At 36.9% G+C, this 24,207-nt stretch overlaps 1 protein-coding gene across 1 annotated transcript in view; it reads left to right on the forward strand.

Annotated features, from left to right (window-relative positions):
• LTN1 (listerin E3 ubiquitin protein ligase 1) overlaps positions 1-24,207 on the forward strand; it is a 297,783-nt gene that overhangs the window by 221,345 nt on the left and 52,231 nt on the right. The window contains exons 25-26 of the mRNA XM_053705992.1: positions 7,346-7,532; positions 11,622-11,793. Coding sequence (XP_053561967.1) covers positions 7,346-7,532; positions 11,622-11,793 — 359 coding nt within the window. The remainder of the gene's footprint in view (positions 1-7,345; positions 7,533-11,621; positions 11,794-24,207) is intronic.

Consider the following 24,207-nt stretch of genomic DNA (forward strand, 5'->3'; position numbering starts at 1 on the left):
CCACCTTAAATACCTTTTCTCATGATTAGATGCACCTGTCTATGAAGGTCAAGGCTTAATGGGCTCTCACCAAACCAATTGTGTGTTCTGTTCCAATTAATCAGCACTAGGTAGTTCCAGGTATTCAAATAAAAAAATGACAAGGGTGTCCAAATATCTGCACCTGTCTAATTTTGTGTTGATGCATATTGCACATTTTCTGTTAATCCAATAAACCTAATTTCACTACTGAAATATTACTGTGTCATTCAGTTATTTGATCGATCAAAATGAAATTGCTGATCCAAACACCCAATTATTTATAAATGAAAATTATGGAAATTGTCAGGGGTGCCTAAACTTTTGCATACGACTGTATATAGTTTTATATATATATAGTTATAGTTATATAAAGATACAGGTATATATTGGAATATCTATAAATACTTAGAACATATTCCCTTATGTAAAGAACATTGTAATGTGAAATATTTACAGCAAATACACAGTTAAACACTATTAAATATGAATATTGCTTATATGATTTTACATGTTTTCAGCTACTTGACTGCAAAGGACATCTATATATATATATAAGGAACAATGTGTGGGAAGGAAAGAAAGAATTCCCACTAAATAATGTGCTGTAGCACTCTCTGCCCTGACTACTAGGCAGAAGTTAAAGAGCAATTAAAATATAACTTTTATTAGCTAAACAATAAAATTGGGTAAGATTCTAAATAAAACCACGGAAGGAGGAGTGGAATAAAGGTAACCCTAGAAAATAGTAACCAAATGGGCCTTTGTGGTTAAATAACCTCCCATAATAATTAGGGTTAAATTAATGCGTGGAGCAATGATGAGAATAGTGTAAAGTTATATATTTATGTCTGTTATAATATCAGAATATATCCATCTCGTATAACCCCTATAGGGTTAAAGTGGTGCATCATCCTTGCAGTTCAATTCTGTCCAAAATTGTAAAAAGTCAGAGTAATATTATTGGATATAATGTAATGCTAGGATGTTAGGACGCCCACTCAATTCCAAGGGGAAAACTATCTCTTTAAACGCTTACAGCAACTGGTGTCTAATAGTATGCTAATGCACATGTGATTATTATGTTAATGATTTCAGCAATGCTAAGTAACAGACTTAAATCCGTTAATACAAAGTTAATATACAGGACCGGGGTATTGTTGGTGTACTGTTATGCTTATATATGTGTATAGTGGCCTCTTCTGAAGTAATATAACATAGGTAAATACCAAATTTCAGGTCATATGAATATAAATGACACCCACACTACCTTTCTACCCTTGGTAGTCCAGTGGTGGGTATTATCTTGGACACAAGATGAAACATTTTGACTTTGGTGAGACTTACCCTTGTAAGTCATTGCTGTTTTGTGTAGATCTCAAGAATGTACTTCCATATTCCTGTCTTTTGCAACAACTAGCAGTTTTTAAAATTTGCTGTAAAGAACATAACAGGTTTACAGCTTGTCCTTTGGTATAGCAAAAGCTCCTTTCACCTTCACCAAAGTATTTTTGCCTGTTATAGCAGAACTCAGAAGGCAGGATTTCCTTAATTTTGCAATGATTGTACTCACCAAAGTTAAATCCAGCTCCTACGTGGTGGTGGCGGTTCATCTTTATTCTGGCGGACGGATTAATAGTGTAAAGGGGTAGTTTGCGATGGGTGTTGTCGGTTTAGGGGTTAATTGTGTAGAGGGGTAGTTTGCCATGGGGTTGTAGTGGTTTAGGGGTTAATAGTGTAGTGGAGTAGTTTGCGATGGGTGTTGCAGAGGTTTTAAGGTTAATAGTGTAGAGGGGTTGTTTGGAATGTGGGGGTGTGGTAGTCTAGGGGTTAATAGAGTAGTATAGTGCAACTGTTTCCTCCAGCCAGACTCTCTGAACATTAAATGCAATTGTTCTAGCGATAGCATTTACTTTCAACTTCTTATACGAGCTGACATTGCTGCTCAATGCTGTCCATAGAAAATATGGGGAGCGTAAATTACTGTGAGTTTGCGTAAACAAATTTGCTGTAATTTAAACAACGTAGCTATGGATTTGAGCATAAAAAACACTGCAATCTCACGATTGTGTTTATCCTCTTTCAGCAAAATTTTGGATGCATCTTTTAGTAGAGAAAATTACATTTGACAACTATCTTCAAATTGTGAACTGCGTAATGAGGTACATTATACCCTTGCAAAAGTACTTTCCTAGCCAATGGAAGCTGCATTTTGGTTTTTAATGGAAAATTCCATTTGCAGCACAGGGGAAATGTAATCTAGGTTGGTGGATATATTCACAGAACGTAGCAAGAGGCCTCCCCTTATCAGGCCACTATTGAAAACATCCATTGGGGATGCCATAGATTTGATGGCATTAGACAATAGCAGGCAAGTTACGTTATTCTTCAGGCATTTCCTATTGGCAGAATCCCTTGGTATAGAGGCCTTTTTCAGTTGTTTTCGGAAAAAGCATCTAAGACTGTTAGCCATTATTTTGTTTTAGGCAAGAAGACCATAGATCCCTGTACATAAAAACTATAGTTGGAAAATCCATAAGTAATTTATGCTTTCCAGCAGTTTTACATAATAAAAGCTTTCTGTACCCCAAGCTTCACAGTTTGGTGGCTGAGTAGTGATGTCTTTGTCAGTTGTATATTCCAGAGGAAGTTATCCAGACCATGTTCAAAGAACATGGTCTTAATAAATTGTGCAGCATCATTTTTCTTTGCCCCAGTTGTACCATTGCACAAGCAAGTGAGAGCAGGGTCTTTAATCACCTCAAACAAATGTATTTAGTTTGTTATTTGGCCAACACCTCAGAAGTGGTGGAGAGGATAAGCAGCAGTTAGATGTCCGCTGCTACTTACCATGCGGAAAGTATTCTAGCATACACAAGCCTGCCCTGCAACGGCTCAAAAGCAGCATCCGCTGTTTAATACATTCAGCCTTTTGTCTCCAGTGGTTACCTTTGGCGCCTTATCTCTAATACACTGAAAGTTCAGGGTCCAGCAATTTCTTGTTCTTAATGGGTTCATAATCCTTTAATCATCCAATTTGTCCAGGCTTCGGCTCATATCACTGCTTGTGGTGCTCTGTAATTGAACCCTCAAGCCAATTTGCAAGCACGGTCAATTACATGGCTACACTTGACATTCCACAAAAGTGGTCATTCTTACTGCACCTGAGATTTTTTAAAGGGAAACTAAGCACCTTGTGATTACAAGATTTTTATGCAGTTTGGCAATAAACTAACTTGCTGGCTGAGTTTAAAAATGTTTGCAGCTAATTTAATGAAGCACTACAGTTTTTTTTCAGTAGCCAGACTCCACCCAGCACTTGTCTTTTTTTTTTGGCGAAGTGTCAATCTGAACATGTTACTGGAGTTAACGCAGCTAGCCACTGTCATGTTAGCAAACTGTGCATTGTTTTGCAGCTCTTATCTTATTGTTAGGGGTTGCAAAATTGTTTAACTACACTTGAATAAACATTTCATATTGACAATCTCAAAGAGTTTACTATCCCTTATAAGGTTTTCTCAGACTTTTTTAATTTAATTTCACTCTGGATATTGTTTTACAAGCAATTTCGGTATGATAAACCTATACTCTGAATCTAATAAGATGTTGAAGCTTCTCAGATAAATGCGAAAACATCTAATTAGATCCAGAGTATACAGGCTTTCAAATAAATTTGTCATTATCCTTCAAGAGCATAAGAAGGGGAGTGGTCCTAGTAAGATGACATTTTTGAGTTGAATTGCGCAATGTATCATTAAGGCCTTTCATCTCCAGAAGATTATATCCTAGGACAGTCTTTTACATGCTGACCTGCATGTTCAAGTTGAATGTGCATCAGAGATCAGAGACTTACTATGGAATAAAAAATCTTTTTTGTATCTTTTATCTAATTTTGCATTATTTGTTGTGTTGTATATGCAATTATTTACCCAGCTATTAATTGGCTGCTTTTATAGTCATTAATCATTATTCACAGTCATTCATTTCTTGTAGATTTTGTCTAGGGTGAGCCAAGATAACAGACATTAACTCAAATATACAGCAATTTCTTTATCTAGGATCACATCATTAGACAATACTCACTAGGCTTTCACCCTGATCCTGTTTGTCTTGTACATGTCCAGTAACTAAGACTGGAGTGCCTACTAAATAGATGTACCTTTATGAAGGTAAGACGCAGGACTGTCCTCTCATTTTTGGGGAATAAATTTAATTTCTGGTGAGTTGTTTTACAACCTCCAGTGATTTAATTCTCATTTACCAATAATGCACTCAAAAAAGTAGTTTATTATCCTGGTTGTCAGAAAAAAAAAGATAATGTCCTTATCATTAATCTTAAGGTTCTGGCTTTCAAGAATAAAACATGTCAGGCTTTCCAACAATGACAAATGACTAATCCATGGAGAAAGCTTCTAATATTTCTTATGCAGTCTGTAATCTGTTGTAGTAGATGATTGAGTGTAACCTTTAAATATAATTTATGATCATTTAGGCCATATGTTTAACCCTTTTATGACGGGGTCAATTTGTCTACATTGGAACAACGTTCCAACGTAGACAAATTGAAATTGCAAGATTTTAGTTATGGGATTGGGTCAGGGAGGCGTCCCTATAACACTTGGCACACCCTCCAGACCGCAATTGCATCCAGGAAGCGCCGTTGGCTTCAGGACAGCCAAACGGCTAGGACGTTCTATTTCGTCCTAACGGCACTAAAGCCTAGCGCGGTTAGGACGGAATAGAACGCCATAATGGCATTAAAAGGTTAAAGCAGTATATGATGCTCAAGTGATTGGAGCAATCTCATTAGCTTATGAAGTACCAAACTGCAAATTAGTGGGGGGAAAAGAGAGAAGTTTCCCCTATTATAATCAATTAAGACACAATGTACGTAAATCATGTGTTGGTAAAAATGAACCATGGTACACTCTGAAACAGATGCAGCAGAAAGATAATATAAAGTAATCACAATAAAAAAATACATGGTTATTTTATATTGTATTTATTTTAAATGGGCAATCTGTGGATGGACAAGGAAGTGGAAAATTATTTTAAAAAAATTGTAGACATTAGCAGACTGTACGTTTCTCAGATAGTATATTTTTTATTGTTAGCTGGGGCTCATACATTGTTCGTTACTTATTGGTTCTTACTAAGAAATTGTATTGGTTATTACAATTTGTAAAGGAATCCACCATTTTTAATTGTTATAGCCGTATGGTTGTGTTTTTTTTTCTAGAGCAGGCAATCCACAAGTTGTTTTGTTTTTTCAAACTCATTATCATTACCCTACTCACAATATATTTTTGTCCCCATTCCTAACTGAGTGTAATGTGACTGTGACTTACTAGAGCATCCTAACATTTGTACTGATCATGGTTTTGGAGATACCAACGAGTGTAACACCCTTTATAAGGTTTGCAGGTATTTTCTAAAAAGTTTTGCCTGACAATTGCATTTCTCAGTGTTTTAGTGTAAAGCATAACACCTGTTAGCATACAGCTAGAAAATCACATTTTGTCCAGTGCAAACCATGCTTTGTTCCTTCGTGTTTATCTGTAGACAGTAAATATGCTTTCTAGGATTATATGATGTGATGGTAAAGAGAAATGAATACTTGTTTTTCATACCAGGGCATTTAATGATTTTCTTCTGTTAAAGATTAAAGGGACATAATACTCATATGCTAAATCACTTGAAACTGATGCAGTATAACTGTAAAAAGCTGACAGGAAAATATCACCTGAGCATCTCTATGTAAAAAAGGAAAATATTTTACCTCAAAATCTCTTCAGCTCAGCAGAGTAAGTTCTGTGTAAAAAGTTATACTCAGCTGCTGCCCAGCTGCAGGTAAAAAAATAAATAAAAAAAAATGAAGAAATGAACAACAGCCAATCCGCATCAACAGTGCTGAGGTCATGAACTCTTTTACTGTGATCTCATGAGATTTGACTTAACTCTCATGAGATTTCATGATAAACTTCCTTAAAGGGACATTATGCACTCATTTTTTATTTGCATAAATGTTTTGTAGATGATCTATTTATATAGCCCATAAAGATTTTTTTTTTTTTTAAATGTATAGTTTTGCTTATTTTTAAATAACATTGCTCTGATTTTCAGACTCCTAACCAAGCCCCAAAGTTTTATGAGAATACCGTCAGCTACCTACTCCAGCTTGCTCCTGTTAGTGTAAAGGGTCTTTTCATATGCAAAAGCAGGGAGAGGGGGGAGTGTCTAATTTCCCACTTGCAGTGGGCTTTCCAGCTACTCTTTCATCAGAGCTAAACTGAGAGCTTCTAAGTAAGTTTTAAACAGTTTTATACTGAATTTTTATATCAGTATCTGTGCATCTTATTTTTTATAGTAGTGTTTATTACATGCAGTTATGTGAAAATGAGTGTATACTGTCCCTTTAAACTGAATAGTGAAATAAGATGAGTGTTCACAAAGCTCACTCCCTTAGCTGTCCCGTGACACACCTACTGATTTGCTGCTTAGAAGTTCTTTACAATGGGATGTGGCTACTAAGGAACTTTTGAGGTAAAATATCTTTCTTTTTTACATAGAGATGTTCAGGTGATATTTACTAGTCAGCTTTTTATAGCTTTGCTGCATCACTTTCAAGTGTTTCAACATTTGGGTATTATGGCCCTTTAAGGCCCTCGTTATTCTGAGGTAAGCATTTATTCTTTTTATCACAGCATGTTCAGTTTCTGGAGACTGATCCAATCTTGGATTTCTTTACTGATAGCAAAAATCACAAATAAATATTGGCATTGTCTACACACATTTTTTTACAATTTGGTATAAGCCAGAGCTTTTTGTGTAAAAAAAAAAAAAAAAAGTAAATTAATACCCACAATGTAAATTATTTTAATTAAAGAAATATGGTAAAAAAAAAGGCATTTATTCCATACACCAAAATTCTTAATAATTTTGTAATTATTAAATGGAATTTTTCATTTATCCCACAAAGGAGCCAAATTTCAGTTCATGTTTTACACACATTGTTCCTGGTATTCTGCAATGTTCTGTACATACCATACCAAATATGCTAAAAGAGGAGAAATATGAAATAGAAATTAAAAAATAAACAAATCACCAAGATATTACCCTGTTCCTGGGTATTTTTGTCAACATTACTATTTAGGTTGCTCATATTGTCCCAGATGTATTAGGGTTAACCATGTAAATGAAAACGTAGCTTTTCTCAACATCTTTTTGGGAAGCCAGGTATCTGTTTTGTTTATATAATGATTTGGTCCATATCTCTATCAATGTGTTCTTACACATTTCACTGTTTAATTATTTGTATTATGTTAAGGTCACCACCCGCTTCTCTTATGTCTGTTCTGGCCATTCAAGAGGACTTGATTGAAAAAATTCTTGAAGATGTATCTGTTGGGGAATTTATCATAATACATCCTACAAAGGAGGAGTTCTGCTTTGTTCTTGGTTACCTACTCACATGGAAATTAATCCTCACTTTCTTTAAGGCAGCATCCTCACAGGTATGTACACTGTTAATATATACTTCTTCTGTTTTATATACCAGTGGTTTACTGTTTAAAGTATGTATGCTTTACGTAAAGTTGACAGTATTATTAATTTTGAAGTTTAGAGAGCTAAGAATAAAGAAAGTTTGAGTTATTAGGTAGCTGGGAAAACTGAATCAGAGCACCCATTACTTTTAATTAGTACAGAATTTACAAGAGTAGATCAATGTCATAATTTTGTTTTAGAAACAAAACACTAAGACCCATTAAATATTAATGTAATCCTCCTTTAACTCAACACACTTCTGCAAGCGATGTTGCAACATTGTTATGCCTTCGAAAAAGAAAAAAAAAGCTCTCCAGCCACACATCTCTTCATCATTGCTTGCAAAACTCGTTCCTCCTCGCAAGTGAGCCTTTAAATGTAGGAATTTTTAATAGTCACAAGGGCAAAGTCTGATTAATATAACCAGCAGTTTGTGACCAGTTTCAGCAACAGCAACAAAGGAAACATTGTCCTTTCTGTCTCATTTTGCCCCATTTCTTCTCTAATAGCTAATAGTAACTTTTACACTTACTGTTACGTTCAATATTAATCCCCAAACAAAAAAGAAAATTATTAAAAATGAAGAAAGGGTGGCTGAACAGTTAAATAAACGGTGTTCAAATAGAGCTTGTGTCGCATTCATGCATACACATAGGTCAGGGTTTGGGAATTCCCTATTGTGAACACAAGTATATCTATGTAGTCATAGACATCTTTCTACCTGCAAGCGTCTGGGGTTTGCACCCCTTCTTCCGATTTCTGGTTATGATCCATATTGCTAGTAGTCTTTAAATATACATAGATTTTTTCCTGTTAAAGTGAAGGTAAAGTGAAAGGCTCTATTCTACATAATTACTGTTCTCAATCAAAATAAATATAACTTTCATTCATCAATTTTTTCAAATCTTTATATTACCTGAGATAGCGGATATTATTTTCATGTATTCGGCTTTCCGAAAATCAACCCGTATAAATTTTTTTTATTATAAACAACGATCACGTTGTTGAGCCATCCAATTTATTCTTTGGCTGTTAGGCGGCCGTCAATTTACGTCATCAATACATGGCTCTTGATGCGCATGCGTGACATCTTCTAGTTCGCATTTGCCAAGCACGTCCGTCCACGTTTTGCGCATGCGCAGTAAAAACTTGAGTTTGTGGGCATAGTTTGTACAGCATAGGAACTCAGACGGCAACTAATTTGAAACATTTATTGCGCTCCGATTACCGCAAGCATCTCTCTTTTTTTTTTATTAGTAAGTCTAAAACGATCGCATTATCTGCAGCATAATATTGAAGATATAATCTACTGGATATGATATATTAATGATTAATTTTATTAAATATTAATTTGATTTTATTATTGATATTTGCGCAAACAAATTAAAAGCTAACTTTTAAAAAAATTCATATATTATATATAAACAAACAATTTAAAAAATTCAATATATTTTCATATTGCAAGTTTTTTTTTTTTAAAATATGTTATTATCAAGTAAAAAAATAATTAATTGCGATAAATTCTCAGATTCTATCATTCAGTAAAACTATGTAATTATCTTTTTAAAAAATATGTGTATATATATATATATATCTTTAGTCTATATAATTATTTATATGTATTCTGCTAGATATATATATGATAAAACAAAAAGACGGCACCTCATTGTGCAAAAAGACCTATGTAATCAGGTAAGTACAGGTAAAGAGAGGCTTACCAGAACAAGAGGCACTGTTCTGTGAACAGTGCTATTGGGCGGACTAGCGCTTACAGCGGATAGCACACTGATTCACAGATTTCCTCCACAGAAGCAGGCTGTGTCCAGAGTGGCTTCTCAGGTGAAGACTGGAAGGCGGACTCTAGCACACTGATTCACAGATTTCCTCCACAGAAGCAGGCTGTGTCCGGAGTGGCGTCTCAGGTGAAGACTGGAAGGCGGACTCTAGCACACTGATTCACAGATTTCCTCCACAGGAGCAGGCTGTGTCCGGAGTGGCGTCTCAGGTGAAGACTGGAAGGCGGACTCTAGCACACTGATTCACAGATTTCCTCCACAGAAGCAGGCTGTGTCCGGAGTGGCGTCTCAGGTGAAGACTGGAAGGCGGACTCTAGCACACTGATTCACAGATTTCCTCCACAGGAGCAGGCTGTGTCCGGAGTGGCGTCTCAGGTGAAGACTGGAAGGCGGACTCTAGCACACTGATTCACAGATTTCCTCCACAGGAGCAGGCTGTGTCCGGAGTGGCGTCTCAGGTGAAGACTGGAAGGCGGACTCTAGCACACTGATTCACAGATTTCCTCCACAGGAGCAGGCTGTGTCCGGAGTGGCGTCTCAGGTGAAGACTGGAAGGCGGACTCTAGCACACTGATTCACAGATTTCCTCCACAGGAGCAGGCTGTGTCCGGAGTGGCGTCTCAGGTGAAGACTGGAAGGCGGACTCTAGCACACTGATTCACAGATTTCCTCCACAGGAGCAGGCTGTGTCCGGAGTGGCGTCTCAGGTGAAGACTGGAAGGCGGACTCTAGCACACTGATTCACAGATTTCCTCCACAGGAAACAAGACAACGTTTTGAATATACATATCTGTTGAAAAGTATGATCGTTATTAGCCGCTATTTACAGAACATATCATTTACAAACAGTTGTTAGAATAGAAAGCTTTATAGAATATAAAATATATAGGGATATTGAGATATGAAATTTTTAAACAACAAGATTAATCATAAAATGAATGATAGATAGATGAAGGCAGTTGTGTATTCTAAAATATTGATCCGGTTGTATACTCATACTTACAAGGACTGCAAAATTGAAGGCAACGAACGATTGCAAAACACAACTATTCTCCGTGTTGTCCAATATAGTATTGAATGAATTGCGTTACTCATTCAATACTATGTTGCAAAGTATTTTCGCATGCGCAATAGAGAGCAACAACCGCGATTAACGCATGCGCAAAGATCAATGGAAAAAATGATGCGCATGCGGGGTTATTCCATGCTCGATGTGCACGAGCTTAGTAGACACGTATAGAGCGGGTGGGACCGCTCTATACTTCACAGTAACAGAAACCCGGAAATGGAGGATGGGAGGAGAATCTACAGGGAACAGTAATAAAAATAGAGTTGGCAAAATACCCAAATAAATAAAAAAAAATGTTTTAAAAACCTAGCGTCTGTTATTGATTTAGTAAAAGGATCATAAATACAATTGCTGGTTACCAAAACTTTACCTTCACTTTAATGTTTTCTTTAGAGACAACAATATTTTTCAGTTGTTTCAATACATCAGTCATATCTTGAACAAATGATGGTAAGATATTAATAAATTCTCTTATTTTACAGTCTATATAGGTACTAACATTTTCCGTTAAACCTCTATTCCCTGAGAAGATCTATTTTGTTTTTATGTACCTTTGGTAGACCATAAAAATCTATGGATATTTAAAGTTCCATCTATTGTCCGTGGAAACCTATTCTGCTTCTGACAGCTTGAATCATAGTACATCTCTAGAGAATAAATAGAATAAATGCATTTCAGGGTCCTTTTAACTAACTCCTGAGTAGAATTTTAATTTGGTCCTGTAGATTTTTCCATGCAAATATGATTCTATTCACAAGTTTTCTTTGAATTTCTTGCTTCGGGTTCTCTCCTGTCCATAATTATTATAATATACAGTTTTCTGATTTTATATTGTCTGCAGTATTACCTAGTGCTACTTTGATAATGCCCTTATGGCAACCGTCGGAGGGGTTTTTTGTCAATCCATATTACAAGAAGGACTTGTCTAAAGCACTTTACCAGGATCATATTTTCTGCATATGTCCAACTCAGAATTTGCATCTGTCCTTTTTAATGATGGCAAATCCTAGTGTCTTTGAAATGCTAGAATTTACCATCACTTTAATATACTGTACCACAGTTGTTTTCATTTTAATTCCCTGCTACGTTCACCACCTCTATAATGTATCTATTTCTTTATGTTTGTCATTTATTGCTATATTTGAAATATTAGAACATTTATTAACCTTACTTTATCTTTCTTTCTAAATCAGCTGCGAGTTCTGTACTCTCAATATCTGCGGAAAACTAAGAGTTTAAAAAAACTTCTTTACAACCTGTTCAAGCTTATGCCATATAACCCAGTGCTTCCTGGACAATCCAATGATGCATCCAACAAAGACCTAAAGACTTTCTTTACAGAAGAGCTACTTTTAACTGTAAAAGGTTAGTGTAAAAGGTTATAATGAATGGGATGTTATAATTCTCAGTCTGTGGGAATAGCTCAGACTGTAAGAAATAAATGAATGCACTATAATACCAATACTACCAATGAAGAAACATTTTATATGTACTATAGATAAGTTAAAGTTAATAATTTCCATTAAATTATCATTTTAATACCGGATTTATACTTTTTGTTTTTTGTATTTATCCAAGAACTCAAACTCTGAGATAAACATAAGTATTTTGCCATTTTATTCCCCTAGATTTATTTTAATAAATAAGAAATGAACGCCAAGTGGTCAAGGTTAACACTTATGCTAAAACCGCTGCAGATCACTTTGAAAGGTTTAGTTCTTCTGTGTAAACTTTAATATATACATCTATCTCCATCTTCTCCGTGGAAGCCTGGTCTGCCCTGCGCAATTACCCACTGTTCAAACACGCACCACCAGTCTTATAGCGGATATGCATACTACTATACCCACTTGGAGAAATTTCTGATGTTGGGACTGTATATATGAGCTATATGTCCTTATTACCATTATCCTTTCTATCTTGCTATATTGGTGACTTTGCTGCCATGTTTGAGGCTATAAATACAAAATAAGGTTACCACCCTTATATATCTTCCCAGCCATTATATATATTCATCTGCATCTATATTTGGGCTGATTTATGTTATAACCGCCCGATGGCCAAAATTTACTATATATGAACACAATGTGATGCCCCAGCTGTACAGTTTATAACTTGTACAGCCCTACAATATCCCACATATTCCTTTCATTATATATTCCTCTCACTATATGCATCTATCTGTTCGCATATCGATTGAAGCAATATTCATGCCAACTGTCAGTTGGTCCAAGTTACCCTTATATCATATTGGTGTCATACTCTAATTTTTTCCATCCATATTTGCAGCATTCCATTTGTTTCTTATTTAGAAAATGTCATTCCAACCACACGTACTGATATATAGTCCAATTATTATTTTAATTGTAATGAGCATATTCAGCATGAATATATGTTGTTTTGCACATTAAGAAAATCTTTGTTCTATCCAGTTGGTATTTTTGTTTTAAACTTAACACAGGTAATGGCACTCATGGGTAATCTATATTGTATACAATTACCTTGGTTACTGTCACCATGCCAACTCGATGCACAAACACTATCCAATATTTATTTAACACATTTTTAGGTATTTGTGGCAATGTTCCACATGTTTGTCTATATGAAGTTCTCTACACTAATATGTCACATAAGAATGTTCAAACATGTAGATTGAATAAGTTTATGAATAAGTTTATGATTGTATATTGGGACCGAAAACCGGAAGTGATGTAATGAAACTTCCGGTTTCGGACAGCACTGTGGAACGCAAGATGCGTTCCAAGCTCGAAATATTGGCGCACTTTTTTGGAGAGGCACTAAGGTTGGTGTGATTTAATTTGTATGAAACACTATAAATGAGTTGTATTTTGTCTGTTATGTATGCTGATGAAGGGGTTGTGAACCCCGAAAACGTTCCATTAAATTGGTTTTTTGAAGAAGTCCTGAGAGTGCATTCTCTTGTTTCTTTTATATAAACCTCTGGCCTCCCACATCACTACCACTAAATAAACCTATTAACCCCTAAACTGCCAGCCCCCACATTGCAACAACCTAAATTAAACTATTAACCCCTAATCCTAACCGTAACCCTAAACCTAATGCCGAAAGAGAGAGAACAGCACTCCATGAGATAGAACAGAAGCTGGAATGACTTCCATGCATGTTGATTTTTATTGTAACTCCTCAGGGTGCCAGTTCTTTTTGCACACTGTGCCCCTTCACAGAGAAAAAATATCCTGAAGCATATCAGTCTGACCCTGCCCAATGACAGTCCAGCGCCGAAATACCAGGCAATTCTTCTCTGACCAAGGGAAGCAACAACCCCAGACGATCTCGATTTCGGTGCTGGACTGTCATTGGGCAGGGTCAGACTGATATGCTTCAGGATATTTTTTCTCTGTGACGGGGCATAGTTTGCTAAAAGAACTGGCACCCTGAGGAATTCAATAAAAATGAACATGCATGGAAGTTATTCCAGCTTCCGTTCTATCTCATGGAGTGCTGTTCTCTCTCTTTCAAATTTTATGCAAATTGCTCTTAGGTCACCCTAAGAGTAATGGGGAAACCAGACGTGGACTCCTTGCACACATGCCCTTAGAGAGATACAACTGCACCTCACTGACGAGGCCCATAGGAGGCCGAAACGATCGTCTGGTATTTTGGCGCTGGACTGTCATTGGGCAGAGTCAGACTGATATGCTACAGGATATTTGTTCTCTGTGAAGGGGCATAGTGTGCAAAAAGAACGTACACCCTGAGGAGTTACAATAAAAATGAACATGCATGGAAGTCATTCCAGCTTCTGTTCTATCTCATGGAGTGCTGTTCTCTCTCTTTCGAATTTTACCTAAATCTAATACCCCCTGACTTTAACATAATTAAAATAGAGCTAAATTAAAGTTACAATTACTAACTAAATAATACCTATTTAAAACTAAATACATACCTGTGAAATAAAATCTAAGCTAGCTACAATATAACAAATAGTTATATTGTATCTAGCTTAGGTTTTATTTCATAGGTAAATTTGTATTTATTTTAACTAGATAGACTAGTTAGTAAATAGTTATTAACTATTTACTAACTACCTATTTAAAATAAATACAAACTTACCTGTGAAATAAAACCTAAGCTGCCTTACACTAAAACCTACCATTACAAAAAATTAAAAACACTAAAATTACAAAAAATAAAAAACCTACCATTACAAAAAATACAAAAAAAAAACAAAATTATCCAAAACAATAAAAATTATTCCTATTCTAATATCCTGTTTAAAAAAAAAAAAAAAACACCTCAAAATAAAAAAACCTAATCTATAATAAACTACCAAGGGCCCTTAAAAGGGCCTTTTGTAGGGCATAACCCTAAAGATAACAGCTCTTTTCCTACAAAAGAAAAACAAACACCCTCTAACAGTTACAAACCCCCACCCCCCAAACCCACAAAATAAAAATAAAGTAAAACCTAATCTACCCATTGCCCTGAAAAGGGCATTTGTATTGGCATTGCACTTAAAAGGGCATTTTGCTCTTTTATGAAATGCCCAACCCTTAATCTAAAAATAAAAACCCACCCCAAAATGGAAAAAAAAAAACATTACACAAAATAACAAACGAATTATCCAAAATAATAAAAATTATTCCTATTCTAATACCCATTTTTTTTTTAAAAACATCCCAAAATAAAAGAAACCTAATCTAGAATAAACTACCAATAGCCCTTAAAAGGGCCTTTTGTAGGGCATTGCCCTAAAGATATCAGCTCTTTTTCTAAAAAAAAATACAAAGATCCACTAACATTTCAAACCCCCCACCCGCCCAAACCCACAAAATAAAAAAAAAAAATCTAAAAAACCTACCTATTGCCCTGAAAAGGGCATTTGTATGGACATTGCCCTAAAATGGGCATTCAGCTCTTTTGCTGCCCTTAAAAGGGCATTCAGCTCTTTTGCTGCCCTTAAAAGGGCATTCAGCTCTTTTAAGAGTGCCCACCCCAAAAAACCTTAAAAAAAACTAACACTAACCCCTCTTTAGGTACTCACAGTTGTTGAAGTCCCGCTTGAACGATCTTCATCCCGGCGGCTCCATCTTCATTCATCACGGGACCCTGCAGAGGCGGATCGGTCGATGCGCGGAGGCGAAGGTCCAAAGCGGAGGTCCATCGATCCGACCTGAAGGTCCTCTTCATGCAATCGTCCGCCGCACACTGAGGATTGAAATGTAAGGTACCCCTTTTAAACTGGGGGTACCATTGCATTCCTATTGGCTGAAAATTTTAAATCAGCCATAAGGAATTAGTTCTGCTAAAATCCTTTTGCCTGTTCAAATCAGCCAATAGGATTCCTCCACGTTGGATCGATGGACCTCCGCCTTGGACCTTCTCCTTGGACCTTCGCCTGGACCTCCGCCTCCGCGCATCAACTGCTCTGCCTCAGCGATGGATGAAGATGGAGCCGTCTGGATTAAGACCTCTTCAATAACCTATAGAATGAGGGCTGCTAAAATCCTATTGGGTGTTCAAATTAGTCAATAGGATTTAAGCAGCTCTCATTCTATTGGCTGATTCGAATCAGCCAATAGAATGAGAGCTGCTTAAATCCTATTGACTGATTTGAACAGCTAATAGGATTTTAGCAGCCCTAATTCCTATTGGCTGGTTCAGATTTTTTAGCCAATACAAATGCAATGGTACCCCCAGTATAAAAGGGGTACCTTGCATTTCAAACCTCAGGGTGAGGCGGACGATCGCATGAAGAGGACCTCCGCCTTGGACCTCCACGTATCGACCACTCTCCTCCGCAGGGATAAAGAAGATGCCGGTCCCGCGATGGATAAAGATGGAGCCGCCTGGATAAAGACTTCTCGCTGCCTGGAACTGTAAGTGGATCTTCGGGGGTTAGTGTTAGGATTTTTTAAACTTTTTTGGGTGGGTTTTTTTTTAGTTTAGGGTTTGGGCTTTTCTTAAAAGAGCTAAATGCCCTTTTCAGGGCAATGCAAAAGAGCTAAATGTCCCTTTAAGGGCAATGCCCATACAAAGTCCCTTTTGAGGGCAATGGGTAGCTTAGGTTTTTGTTAGTTACATTTCTTTCATGTAATTAGCAAGAGTCCATGAGCTAGTGACGTATGGGATATACATTCCTACCAGGAGGGGCAAAGTTTCCCAAACCTCAAAATGCCTATAAATACACCCCTCACCACACCCACAATTCAGTTTTACAAACTTTGCCTCCGATGGAGGTGGTGAAGTAAGTTTGTGCTAGATTCTACGTTGATATGCGCTCCGCAGCAAGTTGGAGCCCGGTTTTCCTCTCAGCGTGCAGTGAATGTCAGAGGGATGTGAAGAGAGTATTGCCTATTTGAATGCAGTGATCTCCTTCTACGGGGTCTATTTCATAGGTTCTCTGTTATCGGTCGTAGAGATTCATCTCTTACCTCCCTTTTCAGATCGACGATATACTCTTATATATACCATTACCTCTGCTGATTCTCGTTTCAGTACTGGTTTGGCTTTCTACAAACATGTAGATGAGTGTCCTGGGGTAAGTAAATCTTATTTTCTGTGACACTCTAAGCTATGGTTGGGCACTTTGTTTATAAAGTTCTAAATATATGTATTCAAACATTTATTTGCCTTGACTCAGAATGTTCAACTTTCCTTATTTTTCAGACAGTCAGTTTCATATTTGGGATAATGCATTTGAATTAATCATTTTTTTCATTTTTCTCATTTTTTATTGCTTATGGTTGCTAGAAGCTTGTTCTTGGCATTCTTTCCCATTCCTGAAACTGTCATTTAAGGAATTTGATCAATTTTGCTTTATATGTTGTTTTTTCTCTTACATATTGCAAGATGTCTCACGTTGCATCTGAGTCAGAAGATACTACAGGAAAATCGCTGTCTAGTGCTGGATCTACCAAAGCTAAGTGTATCTGCTGTAAATTTTTGGTAGCTATTCCTCCGGCTGTTGTTTGTATTGATTGTCATGACAAACTTGTTAATGCAGATAATATTTCCTTTAGTAAAGTACCATTGCCTGTTGCAGTTCCTTCAACATCTAAGGTGCAGAATGTTCCTGATAACATAAGAGATTTTGTTTCTTTTTGTTTCTGAATCCATAAAGAAGGCTATGTCTGTTATTTCTCCTTCTAGTAAACGTAAAAAATCTTTTAAAACTTCTCTCCCTACAGATGAATTTTTAAATGAACATCATCATTCTGATTCTGATGACTCTTCTGGTTCAGAGGATTCTGTCTCAGAGGTTAATGCTGATAAATCTTCATATTTATTTAAAATGGAATTTATTCGTTCTTTACTTAAAGAAGTACTAATTGCTTTAGAAATAGAGGATTCTGGTCCTCTTGATACTAATTCTAAACGTTTGGATAAGGTATTTAAAGCTCCTGTGGTTATTCCAGAAGTTTTCCCTGTTCCTAATGCTATTTCTGCAGTAATTTCCAAAGAATGGGATAAATTGGGTAATTCATTTACTCCTTCTAAACGTTTTAAGCAATTATATCCTGTGCCGTCTGACAGATTAGAATTTTGGGACAAAATCCCTAAAGTTGATGGGGCTATTTCTACCCTTGCTAAACGTACTACTATTCCTACGTCAGATGGTACTTCGTTTAAGGATCCTTTAGATAGGAAAATTGAATCCTTTCTAAGAAAAGTTTATCTGTGTTCAGATAATCTTCTTAGATCTGCTATATCTTTGGCTGATGTTGCTGCAGCTTCAACTTTTTGGTTGGAAACTTTAGCGCAACAAGTAACACATCATGATTCTCATGATATTAGTATTCTTCTTCAGCATGCTAATAATTTTATCTGTGATGCCATTTTTGATATTATCAGAGTTGATGTCAGGTTTATGTCTCTAGCTATTTTAGCTAGAAGAGCTTTATGGCTTAAAACTTGGAATGCTGATATGGCTTCTAAATCAACTCTACTTTCTATTTCTTTCCAGGGTAACAAATTATTTGGTTCTCAGTTGGATTCTATTATTTCAACTGTTACTGGTGGGAAAGGAACTTTTTTACCACAGGATAAAAAATCTAAAGGTAAAAACAGGGCTAATAATCGTTTTCGTTCCTTTCGTTTCAACAAAGAACAAAAGCCTGATCCTTCATCCTCAGGAGCAGTTTCAGTTTGGAAACCATCTCCAGTCTGGAATAAATCCAAGCCAGCTAGAAAGGCAAAGCCTGCTTCTAAGTCCACATGAAGGTGCGGCCCTCATTCCAGCTCAGCTGGTAGGGGGCAGGTTACGTTTTTTCAAGGAAATTTGGATCAATTCTGTTCACAATCTTTGGATTCAGAACATTGTTTCAGAAGGGTACAGAATTGGTTTCAAGATGAGACCTCCTGCAAAGAGATTTTTTCTTTCCCGTGTCCCAGTAAATCCAGTAAAAGCTCAAGCATTTCTGAATTGTGTTTCAGATCTAGAGTTGACTGGAGTAATTATGCCAGTTCCAGTTCCGGAACAGGGGATGGGGTTTTATTCAAATCTCTTCATTGTACCAAAGAAGGAGAATTCCTTCAGACCAGTTCTGGATCTAAAAATATTGAATCGTTATGTAAGGATACCAACGTTCAAGATGGTAACTGTAAGGACTATCTTGCCTTTTGTTCAGCAAGGGAATTATATGTCCACAATAGATTTACAGGATGCATATCTGCATATTCCGATTCATCCAGATCATTATCAGTTCCTGAGATTCTCTTTTCTGGACAAGCATTACCAGTTTGTGGCTCTGCCGTTTGGCCTAGCTACAGCTCCAAGAATTTTTACAAAGGTTCTCGGTGCCCTTCTGTCTGTAATCAGAGAACAGGGTATTGTGGTATTTCCTTATTTGGACGATATCTTGGTACTTGCTCAGTCTTTACATTTAGCAGAATCTCATACGAATCGACTTGTGTTGTTTCTTCAAGATCATGGTTGGAGGATCAATTTACCAAAAAGTTCTTTGATTCCTCAGACAAGGGTAACCTTTCTGGGTTTCCAGATGGATTCAGTGTCCATGACTCTGTCTTTAACAGACAAGAGACGTCTAAAATTAATTACAGCTTGTCGAAACCTTCAGTCACAATCATTCCCTTCGGTAGCCTTATGCATGGAAATTCTAGGTCTTATGACTGCTGCATCGGACGCGATCCCCTTTGCTCGTTTTCACATGCGACCTCTTCAGCTCTGTATGTTGAATCAATGGTGCAAGGATTACACAAAGATATCTCAATTAATATCTTTAAAACCGATTGTTCGACACTCTCTAACGTGGTGGACAGATCACCATCGTTTAATTCAGGGGGCTTCTTTTGTGCTTCCGACCTGGACTGTAATTTCAACAGATGCAAGTCTCACAGGTTGGGGAGCTGTGTGGGGATCTCTGACGGCACAAGGAGTTTGGGAATCTCAGGAGGTGAGATTACCGATCAATATTTTGGAACTCCGTGCAATTTTCAGAGCTCTTCAGTTTTGGCCTCTTCTGAAGAGAGAATCGTTCATTTGTTTTCAGACAGACAATGTCACAACTGTGGCATACATCAATCATCAAGGAGGGAATCACAGTCCTCTAGCTATGAAAGAAGTATCTCGAATTTTGGTTTGGGCGGAATCCAGCTCCTGTCTAATCTCTGCGGTTCATATCCCAGGTATAGACAATTGGGAAGCGGATTATCTCAGTCGCCAAACGTTGCATCCGGGCGAATGGTCTCTTCACCCAGAGGTATTTCTTCAGATTGTTCAAATGTGGGAACTTCCAGAAATAGATCTGATGGCGTCTCATCTAAACAAGAAACTTCCCAGGTATCTGTCCAGATCCCGGGATCCTCAGGCGGAGGCAGTGGATGCATTATCACTTCCTTGGAAGTATCATCCTGCCTATATCTTTCCGCCTCTAGTTCTTCTTCCAAGAGTAATCTCCAAGATTCTGAAGGAATGCTCGTTTGTTCTGCTGGTAGCTCCAGCATGGCCTCACAGGTTTTGGTATGCGGATCTTGTCCGGATGGCCTCTTGCCAACCGTGGACTCTTCCGTTAAGACCAGACCTTCTGTCTCAAGGTCCTTTTTTCCATCAGGATCTGAAATCCTTAAATTTAAAGGTATGGAGATTGAACGCTTGATTCTTGGTCACAGAGGTTTCTCTGACTCTGTGATTAATACTATGTTACAGGCTCGTAAATCTGTATCTAGAGAGATATATTATAGAGTCTGGAAGACTTATATTTCTTGGTGTCTTTCTCATCATTTTTCTTGGCATTCTTTTAGAATACCGAGAGTATTACAGTTTCTTCAGGATGGTTTAGATAAGGGTTTGTCTGCAAGTTCCTTGAAAGGACAAATCTCTGCTCTTTCTGTTCTTTTTCACAGAAAGATTGCTATTCTTCCTGATATTCATTGTTTTGTACAAGCTTTGGTTCGTATAAAGCCTGTCATTAAATCAATTTCTCCTCCTTGGAGTTTGAATTTGGTTCTGGGGGCGCTTCAAGCTCCTCCATTTGAACCTATGCATTCATTGGACATTAAATTACTTTCTTGGAAAGTTTTGTTCCTTTTGGCCATCTCTTCTGCCAGAAGAGTTTCTGAATTATCTGCTCTTTCTGGTGAGTCTCCTTTTCTGATTTTTCATCAGGATAAGGCGGTGTTGCAAACTTCTTTTGAATTTTTACCTAAAGTTGTGAATTCCAACAACATTAGTAGAAAAATTGTGGTTCCTTCATTATGTCCTAATCCTAAGAATTCTAAGGAGAAATCGTTGCATTCTTTGGATGTTGTTAGAGCTTTGAAATATTATGTTGAAGCTACTAAATCTTTCCGAAAGACTTCTAGTCTATTTGTTATCTTTTCCGGTTCTAGAAAAGGCCAGAAAGCTTCTGCCATTTCTTTGGCATCTTGGTTGAAATCTTTAATTCATCTTGCCTATGTTGAGTCGGGTAAAACTCCGCCTCAGAAAATTACAGCTCATTCTACTAGGTCAGTTTCTACTTCCTGGGCGTTTAGGAATGAAGCTTCGGTTGATCAGATTTGCAAAGCAGCAACTTGGTCCTCTTTGCATACTTTTACTAAATTCTACCATTTTGATGTATTTTCTTCTTCTGAAGCAGTTTTTGGTAGAAAAGTACTTCAGGCAGCGGTTTCAGTTTGAATCTTCTGCTTATGTTTTTCATTAAACTTTATTTTGGGTGTGGATTATTTTCAGCAGGAATTGGCTGTCTTTATTTTGTCCCTCCCTCTCTAGTGACTCTTGTGTGGAAAGATCCACATCTTGGGTAGTCATTATCCCATACGTCACTAGCTCATGGACTCTTGCTAATTACATGAAAGAAAACATAATTTATGTAAGAACTTACCTGATAAATTCATTTCTTTCATATTAGCAAGAGTCCATGAGGCCCGCCCTTTTTTTGTGGTGGTTATGATTTTGTATAAAGCACAATTATTCCAATTCCTTATTTTATATGCTTTCGCACTTTTTTATCACCCCACTTCTTGGCTATTCGTTAAACTGAATTGTGGGTGTGGTGAGGGGTGTATTTATAGGCATTTTGAGGTTTGGGAAACTTTGCCCCTCCTGGTAGGAATGTATATCCCATACGTCACTAGCTCATGGACTCTTGCTAATATGAAAGAAATGAATTTATCAGGTAAGTTCTTACATAAATTATGTTTTTCTTAATTTTGGAGGGGTTGGTAGGGTGGTGGGTTTTACTGTTGGGGTTCTTTGTATTTTTTTTTTTACAGGTTAAAGAGCTGTTTAACTTAGGGCAATGCCCTAGAAAAGGCCCTTTTAAAGGCTATTGGTAGTTTATTGTAGGCTTGGTTTTTTTTTTTTTTGTGGGGTGTTTTTTTAATTTTTATAGGGCTATTAGATTAGGTGTAATTCTTTTTTATTTTTGATCATTTCGTTTATTATTTTTCTTAATTTAATATTTTTTATTTTTTGTAAGTAGATACGTTGTAATTTTTATAGTAGTGTTTTTTTTTTAAAGTAATTTTTTATTTGGTTTAAACATAACAAATAACATTTGGGGACTCGCAGGACCCCTACACATATTGACTCATAACCAGTGTTCGGACACATAGCATTCTGATAAGATTTGAAATCGGACCTAATATATATACACCATTCCCTCCACTTTAAGGGGAGGGAACATCAAATTAGTGGGTGATAAACAATTATAACGTTTGAAAACAAAAGGTGTAGTCGATACAGCTGTACTGAGTATATTCTCGGGGGGAGGGGAAAAAGGGGAAGACTGAAGGAAAGGAAGGTGGGGGGGTGGGGACCTCGTCAGTAAATCATCCAACTAAGTAAAGTGTGGGGTTTCTTAGGTCATGGTCAGTGGCTTCCACATAGTGTCATATTTATCCTTCCAGTCAGCCCAGGCCATTTCAAATAAATCCACTTTATCTAGACTGTAGTATATATCTTTTTCCATTGTATACAGATAAGCCATAGTTTTCAGGATCTCGGTCCACCTTGGAGGAAGCAGTGTTAGGATTTTTTAATGTGTATTTTAGTTTTCTTTAACTATTAGTTAGTTTGATTTCTTTTACAAAGATATGACAAGTCCACGGATTTCATCCTTACTTGTGGGATATTAACCTCCTGCTAACAGGAAGTGGCAAAGAGCACCACAGCAGAGCTGTATATATAGGCCCTCCCCTTCCCCTCCACTTTCAGTCATTCTCTTTGCCTGTGTTATACTAGGAAGACATGGTAAAGTGAGGTGTTAGTTTTAGTTTCTTCAATCAAGAAGTTTTTTTTTTTTTAAATGGTACCGTTGCGTACTATTTTTCTCAGGGGGATATGGAAGAAGATTTCTGCCCTGAGGTTTGATGATCTTAGCATTTGTATCGAAGATCCACGCTGGTTCCCACAAGACTTCTGAAGGTAACCATGAGACATCTTCAGTGTGGAGACCGGTTTCATGCTACAAGCAGCATTAAGGTATGTGCAGCCTTTTTTTCTGAGGAGACTTGGTGTATCAGAACTGGCTGGCATTATTTCCCTGTATGGAGATGGGGTAAGCAGTAAAACCTATTTTAATAATAGGGGTGTTATTGGAGTCCCTATATTATATTTATCATTAGTTGATATTTGGGCATTATGTGACATGGAAGACAATGTTAAAAACAATGTTTTATGTTTTTTATTTTTGGCACTTAAAACTTATGCTTGAGGGTTGTATTGTGTGTGTATTTTTACTTTAGTGCAAAACTGCATTTCCATGCGGTGTTGTTTGGGCCTACTCCAAGTTTTGACCTTAAGGGGCGGAGCCTATTTTGGCACATTTTCTTCAGGCTTAGCAGCAGCAAACAGTAACTCTGTGGTTCCTGAACTGTGTAGCTGGTCTGAAGGGTTGGAAACTTGATTCAAAGTACTCTGGGGGCAGGTAGGCGCGAGGTTTAGAGGGTATTTTTATCTATCTTTTGACTAGATGTTGATATAAGTACTTCTAAAGCCTTATTTCTGCCTTTGCTTCTGGGTGCAGTAATTTTTGCATTTACCAACGATATTTAAGTTAAATTTGGGAATAATTTAACGTTTTTTGTGCATTTTGGAAAAATTGTTCACTTTTTTTTTTTCTTAAAGGCACAGTACACGTTTTTTCTAATGTTTATTTTATGCTATAAATAAGTGTTTAAACAACTTTTATGGTATTACTAGCCTGTTACTTAGGGAGGTTTTAGCGACTCTGGATGATTGTGACCCTATTGTGATTCCTCCAGAGAAATTGTGTAAATGGATAAATATTTGGAAGTACCTACTTACACTGATGTTTTTCAGGTTCCTAAGAG

Source organism: Bombina bombina, chromosome 3, assembly GCF_027579735.1.
Source record: "Bombina bombina isolate aBomBom1 chromosome 3, aBomBom1.pri, whole genome shotgun sequence".
Classification (NCBI taxonomy): Eukaryota; Metazoa; Chordata; class Amphibia; order Anura; family Bombinatoridae; genus Bombina; species Bombina bombina.